This window comes from Gekko japonicus, unplaced genomic scaffold (assembly GCF_001447785.1).
Source record: "Gekko japonicus isolate JY-2015 unplaced genomic scaffold, Gekko_japonicus_V1.1 scaffold85, whole genome shotgun sequence".
Classification (NCBI taxonomy): Eukaryota; Metazoa; Chordata; class Lepidosauria; order Squamata; family Gekkonidae; genus Gekko; species Gekko japonicus.
In genome coordinates this window covers 589492-604152 of record NW_015167531.1, presented here as the reverse complement: position 1 = coordinate 604152, position 14661 = coordinate 589492, and the positions used below count along the sequence as shown (strand labels likewise).

Here is a 14661-nt window from a genome sequence, read left to right as displayed (position 1 = left end):
CCCAAATCCAACATCAGTGGAAGACAAACTGCTCCACACCTTGGATGTGACTCTCCTGTTCTACCTCAATAGAACACGCCCAACTAGACGAGACTCACAACTGTTTGTCTCTTACGCGTCAGCTCGACTGGGCACTCACATCATGGCCCAGCCCCTGTCAAAGTGGATTGTGGGTCTCATCCGTCTCCAGATCGCCAAACAGCCATTGCCTGGCCCTATCAGAGCTCATTCTTACCTGTCGTTTTTGCCAGATGGAGTCCGCCTTGTCCCAGACATCTCCTTCCTGCCCAAGGTGTTGTCAGAGTTCCACCTGCAGACGGAGGTCTTCCTCCCTGATTTCTCCCCAAATCCAACATCAGTGGAAGACAAACTGCTCCACACCTTGGATGTGACTCTCCTGTTCTACCTCAATAGAACACGCCCAACTAGACGAGACTCACAACTGTTTGTCTCTTACGCGTCAGCTCGACTGGGCACTCACATCATGGCCCAGCGCCTGTCAAAGTGGATTGTGGGTCTCATCCGTCTCCAGATCGCCAAACAGCCATTGCCTGGCCCTATCAGAGCTCATTCTACCAGGGCTGTCGCGACTTCCACTGCCTTCTGTCAATATTGCGCGGTGTTAGCCCACTGGAAGTTCACTTTCCCCCCAACATGCTTCTTTCCACCCCACACTCTCTGCAAAATGAATGTGGTATAGAAGCCACAAAAATCATGGCCAAACAAAGATCAAGTTTGGTTGTTCTTTTAAAAAACATTTATAAGCCGTACTGCTTTAAGAGGTTCATCTTGAGGTTTTAGTAAATGAACAAATAGTATTTGTGGCCTAGAAATCCAATAGAATTAAGGGCTTGGAATTAAAATTAAAGTATAAATCCTAAATGTTGTTTGTTTGGATCTATGTTCTCTGTTAGAGACTCCAGATTGATTCGCAACAGGGAATGTGAGCTTGGTAGCAGTAATGAGGCACTATTAATTACTCTTCCTTTGGCAGTTTTACATAAATTTTGTGCAGTTGGTATTCTGAACAAGTTTCAGTACTCACATTGGATGGGTGAAATGTGCGCAATTTATTGATTTTATTTATTATATTATTTATACCCCATTGTTCTAAATGAAAGTTAACTTAAAATGACTTTAAATGATGAGAATTCTTCTGTTCTCTAATTAGAGTGGTTATGAGAGCTGGCCATGCTGCATCTTGGTTGACATAAGGTTTCTGTTTGTTTGGTTTTTTTGCTTTGGCATTACCTGGTAATTGGACAAGTTGTTGTTGGTTTTGTGATTTGGCACTCTGACCGTTTATTTTCAGAAGCATAGAAGGCATTTTTAAAAATTTCAGCAACTTTCTATAATTAATTTCAATGTGTAGAAATTTAATCTTGCTTCTAGAGTATGGCGTTTGCACTTGGTTAAGATCCAGGACATGATCTGTGGGTAATGGCAGAGTAATTTGATGGAATGTTGCTGTTGAAAGGCAACAAAAGTTATTTGTATTTCCTGTCTTATAATAGTTTTGGTATCTTATGCACAAGCCCTTGATATCTATTTTTCTACCTTTGAGATGGAGGACATCTTGGTGGGTGATTCCTACCCTTCTTTCAGGGAGGCAGGAATTAGATTTTTCCTCTTCCTGTCCATGGTGGGAGTCACCCTCCTCTTCAGAGTACAGCTCTTTAGTAGGTTTAGTCTCCTAAAATTTTGCCTATAGACTTTATTCTGTTCCTCTTCCTTTCCTTTCCTAATACTTACCTTCTACTTCTCTATTTTCCCAATCCTAACATATTGTTTGAGTCTTCCCCTCCTCTTCCTTCCAAAAAAGACTTAGTCTGCGGGAGACTCAGCGAATTGTGACGGCCATTTTGGGCTGACTACAGAGGTGGCAGCCGCAATCTTACTAATGGCCTATAAGGAGTCCGGAGATGATTTCCTCTCTGAAGGGGAGACAGCAGCCTTGCTCACAGCTGTCGTTGTGGAGCAGGAGGCATCAGGAGCTGGCATGCCTAGTTCTCGACTTGTTCGAGCTCACTTCAATGAACTGGCCATCCCGGCGCTTCAAAAATGTGCAATAAACATCCCGACGCTTCAAAAATGTGCAATAAAGTCTTGCTTGATGAAGCCCACCTCAGAATTAATGGCCCACTCTAACCTGGCAGTTTCCAGCAGTGACCAGTTTGAGGCACCTACTTCGGCGGGTGGAGGTTCTAGACAGGCCAGCTCCTCCCCAGGACAAATGGACACAGATTTACCTCCTTTGGGGCAAATCTCTGTGGCACAACCCAGCACCTCTCTACAGATGGGTAATGTAACTGGCCACGGGGCCTTGAATATTTCCTCAGACTTCATGAATATGATAAGGCAAACCACGAGGGAGGAGATTTTAACTTTTGCCACCAAGAAGGCTTAAGTTCCAACAGGGCTCCCTTGGATTCTGGTCTCTGTGCATCCCACACATGTTCAGAAAGTTCTAGAGCCTCAAATGTTGTGCTGCGCTTTTCTCGTGTGCTCTGGGGAGCAGGCAGCCACTGCACATGTATGGAGCTGAGGAGAAAGCACTGGTTTGTCTACCACAACACCGACCACCATCTGGCATCTTTCTTTGGGATAAACTACCATCACAGTCTTATCTCATAGCCTTTCAGTACAAAGTTCCTCCCCACCGTCGTGTACCCATCCAGATGATACCTGGAACTGAAGAAGAGAAGAAAAGATTGGATTCGCCCTTCATTACCCAAAGGAGTCTCAGAGCGGCTTGCAAACTCCTTTCCCTTTCCGTCCCCACAACAGACACCCTATGAGGTAGGTGGGTCTGAGAGAGCTCTGACAGTAACTGCTCTTTTTCAAGAACAGCTATGCCAGAACAAGGGCTTGCCCAAGCTCATCCAGCAGGTGCAAGTGGAGGAGTGGGGAATCAAACCCGGTTCTCCCAGATCAGAGTCCGCAGACTTAACCACTACACCAAACTGGTCTGCTTGGTTGAGGTCTAGAGATCAGCATCACTCCTCTGTGCTCCAGGATGGTCATTTGAGATTGAGGGTGGTTCGTAGATCCTGTAGACGGCTGGCATCCCATGATTCGAGCTGCTATGGATGTTCCTCAAGTTCTCCCTCTGAGGTGGAGGACATCTCCATGGGTTATTTCCACTGTGCCTTTAGGGAGGCAGGAAATAGTTTTTTCTCCTTCCTGTAGGCGCCTCCGGAGTAGCCCATCCCCAGTTCTGTTCCTGCCTCAGTAGGGAGAAGCAGCACAGATTAGCTAGGCTTAGCTGTAGCTCAACTTTTACCCTGTTTTCTTTCCATTGCCTTGCCCTGTCTCTTCTTTTCCTCTCTCTCCTTTCCTCCTTTATTCTTATTGTTTCTTCTCCAGTCTTGGAGTGAAGTTTCCAGGGGTCGGCAGACCTGAAGAGGAAGTTCAACACCAGCCATGGTGGCGGCAAAAGAACTTCCCAAGGTATTTTCCTCGGGTGACAAGGGAGAGGCTGTGGCGGTGGCCGCGCGGGAAGATCCCGGAGCCGATCTCCTTGAGAGCGGAACACATAAAGGGGATCGAGAATGGTCTCTCCATCCAAGGCTCTTGGTCACCCCCTAGTGGACTTGTTCGCCTCTCCAATGAACTGGAAGCTTCCAAGGTTTTTCACCAGGTATTGTCATCAGGAGGCGGGGGCGATGGACGCTCTCACAGTGAGGTGGCCTCAAGGGTTGATGTACGCGTTTCCTCCATTTGTCCTGATATCCAGAACCATCTGCAGAATCAGGGAACTCAGGGCAGAGGTCATTCTAGTAACTCACGGTTGGGCCCGTCGTCCGTGGTTCTCGGCACTACAGGAGATATTGATCCTTCCATCACTAGTGTTTCCAGTGTCTCTGGATATGCTGTTCCAGGGGTTAGGGTTAGGGTCTGAGTTTCTATTCATCAACATTTCTCCACCGCGCAAGGGAGACAAAATGTCCAAGTCAGCAATCAGTTCAGTTCTGAAGGTCTGCATCACAGAGGCATACTGGGTTGCAGGGCTGGAGGTTCCCAGTGGCATTATGGCTCTCTCCCTGAGGAGCGCGGCTACCAATGCGGCGCTGGCCAACAGAGCTCCGGTGGAAGAAGTATGCAGAGCGGCCACTTGGTCATCCATTTCTACATTTGTGAGACACTACCAGATTAACACCATTGCTTTGGCAGATGCGGCATTTGGGAGAAGAATTCTACAGCACGCCGTGTCATTGGAGGAAGATGACAACCCACCCGACTGAGGGACACTGCTTTGGGAGGTCCCATGGAGATGTCCTCCACCTCAGAGGGAGAACGACCTTTGGCACTTACTGTGAGGGGTCCTTCTCCTCTAAGGTCAGGAGGACATCTTGGCCCTCCCGCTGTCATCTTTCTCTCTAATCCTCTTTCCTTCTCTGTGCTGAGTCTTCTTTCTCTTTTCCTTTAACCATACTCTGTTTGTTTGAATACTCAGAGTTTGTTGTTGACAAGTTGAAATTACTGTTTTAAAGTTATATTTTGTAGGGCAAGGCCATTTAAGTTAGGCTGCAGATACGGCTTTCGGAGTCCCAGAACTGGGGATGGGCTATTCTGGAGGCCCCTACAGGAAGGAGAAAAAACTATTTCCTGCCTCCCTAAAGGCACGGTGAGAATAACCCATGGAGATGTCCTCCTGACCTCAGAGGAGAAGGACGCCTCACGGTAAGTGCCAAAGGTCGATCTCCCATCTACCATGGGAAGCCTAGCCAGTCAAGTTCATCATCGGTGCATCTGCTTTGTCTGCGTTTTGGACCTGAGTGCTCCTATGGCCCTTGTTTGCCTTCGAGGTCTTCAGGTCACTGTTACCAGGATGTTTACCACCAACGTTAACACTATCATGATCGATCATCTTTCCAGGATTCTGCCTATTCAGACGCTCGCCATCGCCATTCCACTAAGATCCCTCAGGCATCGGACTCTGCCTCTCACCATCGCAATTATAGAATGGATCAACCACCCGCACTTCACCTCATAGAGCTGATCCTGTCAGCAACCTTGACGTCAAAACCCATAGTCAAAGGCCTTGGTCAGTAGAGAGGCTGGACCCAATCATATGGATCCTTGGACAGTTTTGACATATTTCCAGGTCCCCTTATCTGAACCCTCTGAGATAGAAACTGACGGTTTGGACCCAGAAAATAAGGAGCCCATCAGTATCTCTCTCGAGTCCGAAGTAGCTCATCAGGGGTTACTCTCCCTGACTGAAGGTTCCAAATCTTACCTTGACCTGATTAAACACATGACTGAAGCTCTACGAATCCAAATGACATTGGATACACCTAAAGTTACTGACATTGTCCACAAACTTGTCCATTTGAACCTTCTCCCTGCTGCAGTGCTTTCAGTGCTTCCTTGAAGGCTTTAAGGAGTCTTGGGACAAGAGTGCATCTGTACTATCTTCATCTAAAAGATGTGAGACGATGTATAGAGTCCATCAAAAAGACTCCAAGTTTGCTCATCCAACTCAGTGATAGTTCATTCTTCTGTCACTCTGCACCCACAGACCGTGAATAGAGAAAGGTGGATGCCCATGCAAAGAAAGTGTACTCCCTGACCTCCCAGGTGGCCCACAACTGCTCAGCAGGCGCAAGCAGTGGGAGTGCATGCCTTTAAAACTTTTTAAAGAGTTTTCAGGACAAATTCCTGTGGGGTATGCCTTCAAGGATGGGGGCAGAGCCCTGAATAGCCCCACTGTAGCTATGGGCCTGCTCCCCTTCAGCCTCTTGTCTTCTCCCCGCGTATTCATCAAATGCCTGGCAGTGGTGGCAGCAGCTCTGAGATGGCAGGGGATCATGGTATACTTATATAGATGACTGGCTCCTGGTTTCCCAATCTCGACATCAACTGGAGTACCATATCCGGGCGACCCTTGATCTTTTAATCAGGCTGGAACTCTGCATGAACCTGAACAAGTCATCTCTCCATCCCTCGCAGATTCTCTAGTTTATTGGTGAAAGACTTCATACCACCGATCAGCGAGCATACCTGCCCGTAGACAGGGCCTCCATGCTGCAGATGGCACTTCAGGCACTGGCAAGATCCATCCAGTGCCTTTTAGGGCTTATGGTCTCTACTATGTTTGTGGTCCTCTACACATGTCTGCATATGAGTCCTCTACAACTCTGGTTCATATGTCATTTCAGGCCCTGGCACCGCTTCCAGACCATGATGCTGTCCATCCCGTTGGGCATCCTTTCCGCTCTATAATGGTGGACTTCTCTCAATAATCTCTTGAGGAGCATGCTTTTTTGACTAAAGCACCAGAGATTCTTCTGTCCACAGATGCCTTGCTCTGGGGTTGGGGAGCCCATTGTGAGGCCCTTCACGCCCACGGGCAGTGGACTTCACTGGAACGATGTCTCCACATAAACTGCTGGAGCTCTTGGGGGTGGCTTTGGGCTCTGAAATAGTTCCTTCCTGCAATAGCAGGTCAGGTAGTTCAGGTTGCTACTGACAACGTGGCAACCATGTACTACATAAAGAAACAGGGAGGGACCGCGTCAGCAAAGCTTTGCACACATGCCTTGGATCTTTGGCAATTGTGTCTGGACCAACAGGTCCTCCTCACTGCTGTCCATGTTCCAGATGTCTGGAACACTCAGGCAGACCTACTCAGCTGAACAGTTTCCAACAAGAACTAATGGGCCCTGAATCTGAGCTTCCTCACTCCAGTTTTTGAGGCCTTTGGTCACCCAGAGGTCAGTGCTTTTGCTACCAGGGAGAATTCCAAATGCTGTGTTTTCTTCAGCCAGGGACCAGCTCAGAATGGGTTCTCGGGGGATGCCTTCTTACATCGTTCAACAGATAGATTATTTCCCCCCCCCCCCTCCTGTATCCTGTGATACAGTGAGTGGTTCCGAAGATCATCCATGATCAGACCCACTGCATTTTGGTGACTCCTTGGTGGCCCTGGCAACCTTGGTTTCAGCATCTTCTAAATCTACCCAACAATACATACCTGCGGTTCTCTCTGGCTCTGGATCTGCTGTCGCAGCAGCAGGGCAGGGTTCTCCACCACAACCTTGGCGTCTTCAAACTGACAACGTGGAGAAAAGTGCCCTAGTGTTTTCACCATGGGTCCATCACATATACTACTGAATGCTAGAAAGCCTTCCATTCGCTGGACCCATCAGGTGAAGTGGACCCGTTTCCCCCTCTACGTGGCCTCTGGACAGATAGACCTGAAGACAGCCTCATTGGCTGTTCTGTTGTATCTAGTTTCCTTGCAGGAGTTCGGACTGGGATTCTCATTCCTGAAAGTTTATTTAGCTGCCATCTTGCCTAATTGATGGCAGCACTTTGTTTTCACACTGGACTGCCAGATTGCTCCTCAGAGGCATGTTGTTGCTCCACGCTCCTCAGAAGCCCCTTGTTCCTGGGCGGAACCTGACCCTAGCAACTACTGATCACCACCTTCTTACTTTCAAGACAGTGTTTTTAGTTGTGATCACTTTGGTCAAGAGGGCCAGTGGTCTCTGTGACTCCCATCACAGACAGGAAGAGATAAAATCTAGTTCTTGTCTCCGTGAAAGGAGGGTGGGAAAGGAGGGAGGGAACCAAGATGCCCTCCTTTCCTCAGAGGAGAAGGACACTTCACAGTAAGTGTTCAGTGGTCCATTCTCAAAGTGCATTTTTTGTTAGCACAGGTGAAAGTGGAAAAAATTGCAGTGTGTTTTGTTTAATTCAATTGGGAACCTTGAGATTGCATTCTGATTGGCAGTTTGGATGCATGTTTTAATTCCACCCAGGGAAGGACTTGACAGAATGATTTACGTCACTGTCAATGGCTGCCTGAATTCTGAGCATTTTTTCTTGGAAATAAAGTCACAGATTTCAGTGGAAGTTGCGTTTAAACAAACATGTTCCACTATATAGGGGTTTGGTTTTTTTGTGTGTGTGTGTGCGTGCCTGTAAGTGCTGTAAAGTCGCTTCCGACTGTGAATTAATTAATTAAGGCAACCCTGTAGGGTTTTCAAGGCAAGAATGCGAACAGAGCTGGTTTGCCATTGCCTGTGTTTGTGTAGCAACCCTTGACTTCCTTGTTAGTCTCCCATCCAAGTACTAACTAGGGCCAACCCTGCTTTGCTTCCAAGATCTGACAAGATGGGGCTAGTCTGGACTGTACAGGTCAGGGTAGAGCTTGCATAGCAATAAGTAACTTTACCATAGCACCTTTCATTATTCCTAAACATACCATGTATTTGTAGTCGTGGAGTCTTTCTTCCCGTTGATGTCACAGTTTAGGAGCCTAGAAAAATGCAGCAGCAGAATCCCAAGAATCAGAGAAACTCTCTGAACTGTTGTTCTTCAATGAATGGGCTTGGGGAAACTACATTCCTTTTGGGGCTCCTTGTGTCTGGGATGTTGCTGCAGTTCCCTGAGGGACACAACAAGACTGAGGGGAGGGAACTTTGCTGCTGTTTTTGCCTTTTTGTTGTATGTGTGGTATGTGTGTTTTGTGATTTTTGCCTTTGGAACATGTCTCTAGAAAACATATTCTGATGGCAAAGCCAGTTTTGTTGTCCTTCTCATTAGAATCAGCTTTTGTTGGAATTGCAAGTTCCTTATACTTCAGCCATTACAGAGTTAAATGTTGTTTGTTAGCAAACAGGATGTTACGTTACAGGGAAAGTTTGTGGAAGTTGTTTATCCTAATGAAGTGACCTGTAACCTTTGTATTGGTCAACTAACAACTTGTTTGTGGAAATGCTTTGATCTAGCAATGTGTTCACAAGGTTTATGGCCCTTTGTGTAAACCAAAGAGTTAGTTCCCTTCTAGAAGCCAAGAGAGATAGAAAGATGCAGCTGTTAACATTTATTACTGAGAGTAACTGCAAGCATGTAACTTTTATTTTATTTCTTTTATCCAAAGTACCATACCCATGTTTTATTTTGTTTTATAGTAAAGATATTTTTCTTTTACTAAGTGTGGCTCTTGTGTTTGCAATACGACTATCGACCCTGAATCAAAGAATCCCAACAGATTTTTATGCCAGTTGCATTTTCTGATGAATGGGCTATTCTTCTTGTGCTCATAAGCAGGAGTATACACCTACCATGTAAAGACCATGGCTACAACTTGCTCTGTTATTTCCTGTTCTGGAGCTATTCTATAGTGCTGCGGATTCTTCATAATATTGTACTCCTGTCTTCAGGTTCTTGATTTGTTCGACCTAAATTGGCACATTAGTCTGCCAGTCTCTTCTAGTTTAGACTTATTTTGACCATGTTTCTGTAGGGTTGTTAAATTTGATACCAGCTGTGGGCATTGCACCTGAAACTGCCTTATACTGAATTGGACCCCTTGGTCCATCATATTCATTGTCTACTCAGACTAGGAGCAGCTTTCCAGAATCTCAGCTAGAAGTCTTTCACATCTCCTACTGCCTGATCATTTTAACTGGCGATCCTGGGGAATGAACCCGGGACCTTCTGGATGCTACACAGGAAGCTGCCTTATACGGAGTCAGGCTATCAGTCCATCCAAGTCAGTAATGCCTACTCAGGCTGGCAACAGCTCTCCAGGGTCTCAGAGGGCTGAGGGCTTTTCCCATCACCTACTAGCTGATCCTTTTAACTGGAGATGCCAGAAATTGAACCTGCAGCCTTCTGCATGTAAAGCAGAGGCTCTTACACTGAGCCATGGCCCCTCACTCAAAACATTAAATAATAAAGTTGCTGCTGGTAAGTATTGTAACTCAGATTCTCAGTAGCATTTAGGTGCAAAATCTGATAAGCAGCTGTTTTTGTTGCAGCACTGGCAGTTCCAAGTCACATCTGGCTCACCCATGTTTACATTCAGGCAAGCTGGTGGTTTTTGGGAGCCCCAAAGGCACACATATGAAGCTGTTTTATACTGAATCAGACCTTTATTCTATCAAGGTCAGTATTGTCTGCTCTGACTAGAAGATCTCCAGGAGAGCTAGTTTGGTGTAGTGCTTAGGAGTGCGGACTTTAATCTGGGAGAACTGAGTTTGATTCCCCTCTTCTCCACATGCAGCTGCTGGTGTGACCTTGGGTCAGTTACCCAAGCTGTTCTTTCACAAGCAGTTTTCAAAAGAGCTCTCTCAGCCCCACCTTGTGTCTGTTGTGGAGAGGGGAAGGAAAAGGAGATTGTAAAGTGCTCTGAGACTCATTTGGGTAGTGAAGGGCAGGGTATAAGTCCAATCTCCTCCTCCTTCTTCAGAGGGTCTTTCACACCATCTGATTCTTTTAACAGGAGCTTTCAGGGAATGGAACCTGGGGCCATCTGAATGCAAGTCAGATGCTGTACACCTCCCTTACTGCTGGCTATTGTGTGCAGATACCCAGTTGTATTCTTCTTTCCCACTCTGCTATGTTTAATGACTTCTAATGGCACTCATTAACAGTTTTTTTAATCTTATCAGCGGATGCCACAATCCAGTGGACATGCTCCATCAGCAGCGTGGGGGCTGCATGGAAAATGTCTGCAGGCTAGATGTGGCTCCTTTGGCTATAATTTGCCCACCTTTGTATTTGCATCAAAGCATGCTATACAGAAAGGCACTTCTTTCAGGATCGCAAGCCAAAGCATGTAGATTCATTCTCATTCTCTCTCATTCTCTCTCTCTCTCTGTCTGCCTATCTGTCTGTCTGTCAGTCATCTATTTGTTTATGTTTGAAGTTCCCTCTTGGAAGTTCAGCATGCACAGTGTCTCATCTATTTTGAGGAAAGAAAAGTTGAGTCCTTTTGTTTGTCTTATTGTTGCACCTAAACAGATTGGGTGTAGCAAGCCATTCTTGCTGTTTGTCTGCTTATTCTGGTCTGTTTGTTTGGCCATCACTATTTTTGTTTAGGTTCCTTACTGAATCAAAAGTTTTTAAAACTAGTCAGATTTTACTTATGTTCATTTGCCCTATTGTAAGCCACCGTGGGAACCTTTTTTTGTGCAAGGTGGTTTATAAATATGGGCTCAAATCTAACTATAAATAAAATGGCTCCCAGTTCCCATCTGGAGTGTTGTCTCCAGTAGGCAAAAATTTGACAGGATCCTATCCCTGGGCAATCATGGATTTGAACAAGCTCTCAGCATTCAAGTGTGAAGTCACCTTCATCTGAAAGGCTGCAAAAGGGTCTTTTGTAAATTGCTTAGGGAAGTTTGGTTTGTCCTAACATGCTTCTCTTTTGATTGTAAACTGTTTTTTGCACATATCTGCTTTTCTGTCTTCTCCCCTAATCAATGCCATCATTGTTGTATCTTTAAAAGTATAACCACTTCTAGGAACAAAGAATTATTGGCTTTAATGACACAGTATCTCATGTTTCCTGAATTTAATGCTAGAAATCCGATTTGCTTAATATTGAATGATGCAGTACCAAATTGACATGATGATTTGTTTTCTATTTGTTTTGGCAGCCAGAGAGTAAACTAAAGGATGTTTCTTGTGCACATTTAAAAGGTTAAATATTTGGTTTTCTCAGATTAATAATTTTTGCATCAACCAAGGCTGTGATAGTATGCATACTTCCTGGAAAAGGAAGTTCTGTTGCAATCAGTATGAAGTAGCTCCAGGTTCATTCATTCATTTGGGATTGCAGTGTTAGAAGCTGATAGGAGGATATCACGCAATGAGTTTCATGAGGGGGATGGCTAATAAGAAAGGCCAGGCAAGAGATACTGATATTCATGTAAATGCAGAACTGACAAAATTATGAAGGGTTCCACATGTGAAATATACAAGCTTGACACAGTGGAGACTGTTTGCTGTTGAGTCTTAATATTTTCAGCAGTTGCTGAATAAGTGCTATTGTGATTTGTTTTCAGATGCCTGATGGATAAGAACTTTGTGAGGATTGGAAAATGGTTCATTCGGCCATATGAGAAAGATGAAAAGCCCATTAATAAAAGGTAAACTATCTTTGTACTTTGAAATAAACTGCCATGACAGTCAGAATTCTTATGGCCTTTTTATTGCTTATGCTGAGAAATGTGAAACATTTTGACTCCCTGTGGTGTCATTTAATAATGAGGTCTTGTTGATCATGTTACTGAGCACAAAATTATCATTTTTAATCTCTCTCCAACCCTCATTTGCAGCACTTGAAGCAGGTTTTGTCAGCATCAGGGCTTTATTTCTTACTTTAAGGCAGGACTTTGGGAAAGGCTGCAAGAAGCTTCTTAGATATTTCTCATTAGATTGAAGAGTTGAATGCTGCCATTTCTTTTGACCCAGGTCATTTAAGAAACGGAGGGAAATGTTGCTTACATTTTTGTCCCAGATTTATTTACTTTCAATTTATATCCCATCTTGCCGGAGTACAGTGAGTAGAAGACCTCTTCCTTTCCCTGGAGAACGTGACTTAAACCTCTGGGTAGAACAAAGTTCATCTCTCACTTTGGGACTTATGACTCCCAGGTTTACATTATAGCTTCAGTGCGCTCTACAGAGAAGGGTTTGTCTCAACTCTGTTTTATTTATTTATTTAGGCATTTTTACACCGCCCTCCCCGCAAACGGGCTCAGGGCGGCTTACAAGGGGCGAAAGCCCATGCATAAAATCCAATATACTAGTAGATCAAATCAAATATACTAGTAGAACATACAAGTAGAAATCAAGATTTAAATTTAGATCCTGTATTCAAGTCTGATTGGTTCGAACCTTTGAGGGATCTGTGTGCTTGAGAGAAACACAGTTGGTGCCCCCCAGTTAGTGGATGAAGTGAAGTTTAGTTCATACCACTCAAGACAACTTGCCCCAGTGTTAACACATTCAGATTTCTTGCACTTGTTGGGAAGTTTTGCTTGATAGCAATACCTTCCTAGCTGCAAGACTACAGAAGCTGACTGATGTAAAGGCTTTAGGTCCTCAAATGTTGATCAATGAACAGGACTGTGATTTTTGTTGAGTGTGCAGAAGTTCAATATCCAGGTCCAAAACAGGAAAGCCAATCATCCAAAAACATTTGAATCTCCAGAGAATCCAGATGGGAACCAGAATATGGTTATACCCTTGGTATGAAAGCAAAATGTGTTAAATCTTCCCAAACAAAATGCTGTGTAACTATTAAGCTAAGAAACAGCTATAAATCAAAGGCAGACTGGTTGCTGATGTTGTCCCAGATGGAATCATTAGAATAAAATAAATTATATGATATACCACCTTTGCTTTTGTTTTTTAAAATCCCAATAGTGTCTAAGGCAGTGGTTCCCAACCTTTTCAAGTAAGAGAGATCCTGTTTTGGGAATTTTTGCATTGTGTGTGTGTGTGTGTATGTGTGTATACTCGTGCCTGGAAGTCATGGTGACCTCTGGCGACTCCTACTGGGGCATGAAGGACGATCAGAAAAGAGGCTTGAAAGCCAGAATCTGCCTCCTGGCCATTATTACCTCTAAGCTGAGTTAGTGTGAGCTAGCTCACAGTTTTTTAGCTTCCAGCTCACACATTTTTGTCTTAGCTCAGGAAGGAGGGCTCCACAGCAAAATAATTTATGCTGTAGCTAAATTGCTCGCTCACAACTTTAATGCCAGTAGCTCATAAAGTAGAATTTTTGCACATACGACTCCACAGCTTAGAGGGAGCATTGCTCCTGGCTCTGGTATTCTTGGGAGGTCTCCCATCCAAATACTTGCCAGGGTCGGCTCTGCTTAGCATCCGAGATCTGACGAGATTGGGCTTGCCTGGGCTATCCAGGTCAGGGCAAGAAAATTTCGCAGACCCCATATAATAGTAGTTACAGTATTAGTATCCGTTGACTGAGAATATACATAATGACAAAAGCTATTATGAATTCAGTAATGATTTAAATGAAGTTGTATTTTATTAGTCACAACAGCATCTACGTACATTTGAAAAACAGTAATACTACATGTATATATGAGTAGAGATGTAAAATTTCTGGAAATTTTGAAGTTTTTTTCCAAGTTTTTTTTGGGGGGGAATGGAAATTTTCGGAAAAATTGAAAAAAAAAATGCTACATTAGCATTTCTTTTGTCTTTTCTAGATTGAAAGTCATTCTGTTACTTTAGGAATGACTATGGACATTTTTACTTGGCATGAAATTATTACAACTAGCATATTAAAAATATAGTGTATCCAAACAATTATTACAAACAGAATACCCACCCACATGCAAAAACAAAACTGAAACTTTTTTATTTTCTTCTGACAATCACACCTCCTAAAGGAAGAAATGCATCTTGTTCTTGCATTGGAGAGTTCAGTTTGTAACCTAGGACTTGCTTGTCCTCAGTGCACAGAAATTAGATCAATCTGATGCCATATATATATATATTTTAGAAATTATTTGGAAAATATTTGAACACCTTGTCTTAAAATATTTTATTCATCATGTTAAAATAAAACGTTCCATGATCAGTTTTTTTCTTTTTTCTTTTTTCAATTTTTCGGAAAAAAACAAAAAGTCTTCAGGAAAAAAAGGAAAAAAACCCGTTTCCCCCCCGAATTTTTCCGGGCCTTCACATCTCTATGAGTCATATTACTTATTCAGTCTAAAGTAGCTATATTTGCTTATTCATTATACTGAGTCATTTAATGAGGTGGCTGGTACAGTTTTGCAGCTTTTGCTCGGATTGGAACATAGACAGTACAGACCAGTGACTTGACATGGCATAAGAAAGCTTCATATGTTTTTATATAGTTTGGAGTTTTCTTAACAC

The 14661-nt window shown here is 44.0% G+C and overlaps 1 protein-coding gene across 1 annotated transcript in view; it reads left to right on the top strand.

The window, feature by feature from the left end:
• Nucleotides 1–14661, top strand: part of MED13L (mediator complex subunit 13-like) — a 238311-nt gene that overhangs the window by 87939 nt on the left and 135711 nt on the right. Inside the window, exon 4 of the mRNA XM_015413416.1 lies at nucleotides 11808–11891. Coding sequence (XP_015268902.1) covers nucleotides 11808–11891 — 84 coding nt within the window. The remainder of the gene's footprint in view (nucleotides 1–11807; nucleotides 11892–14661) is intronic.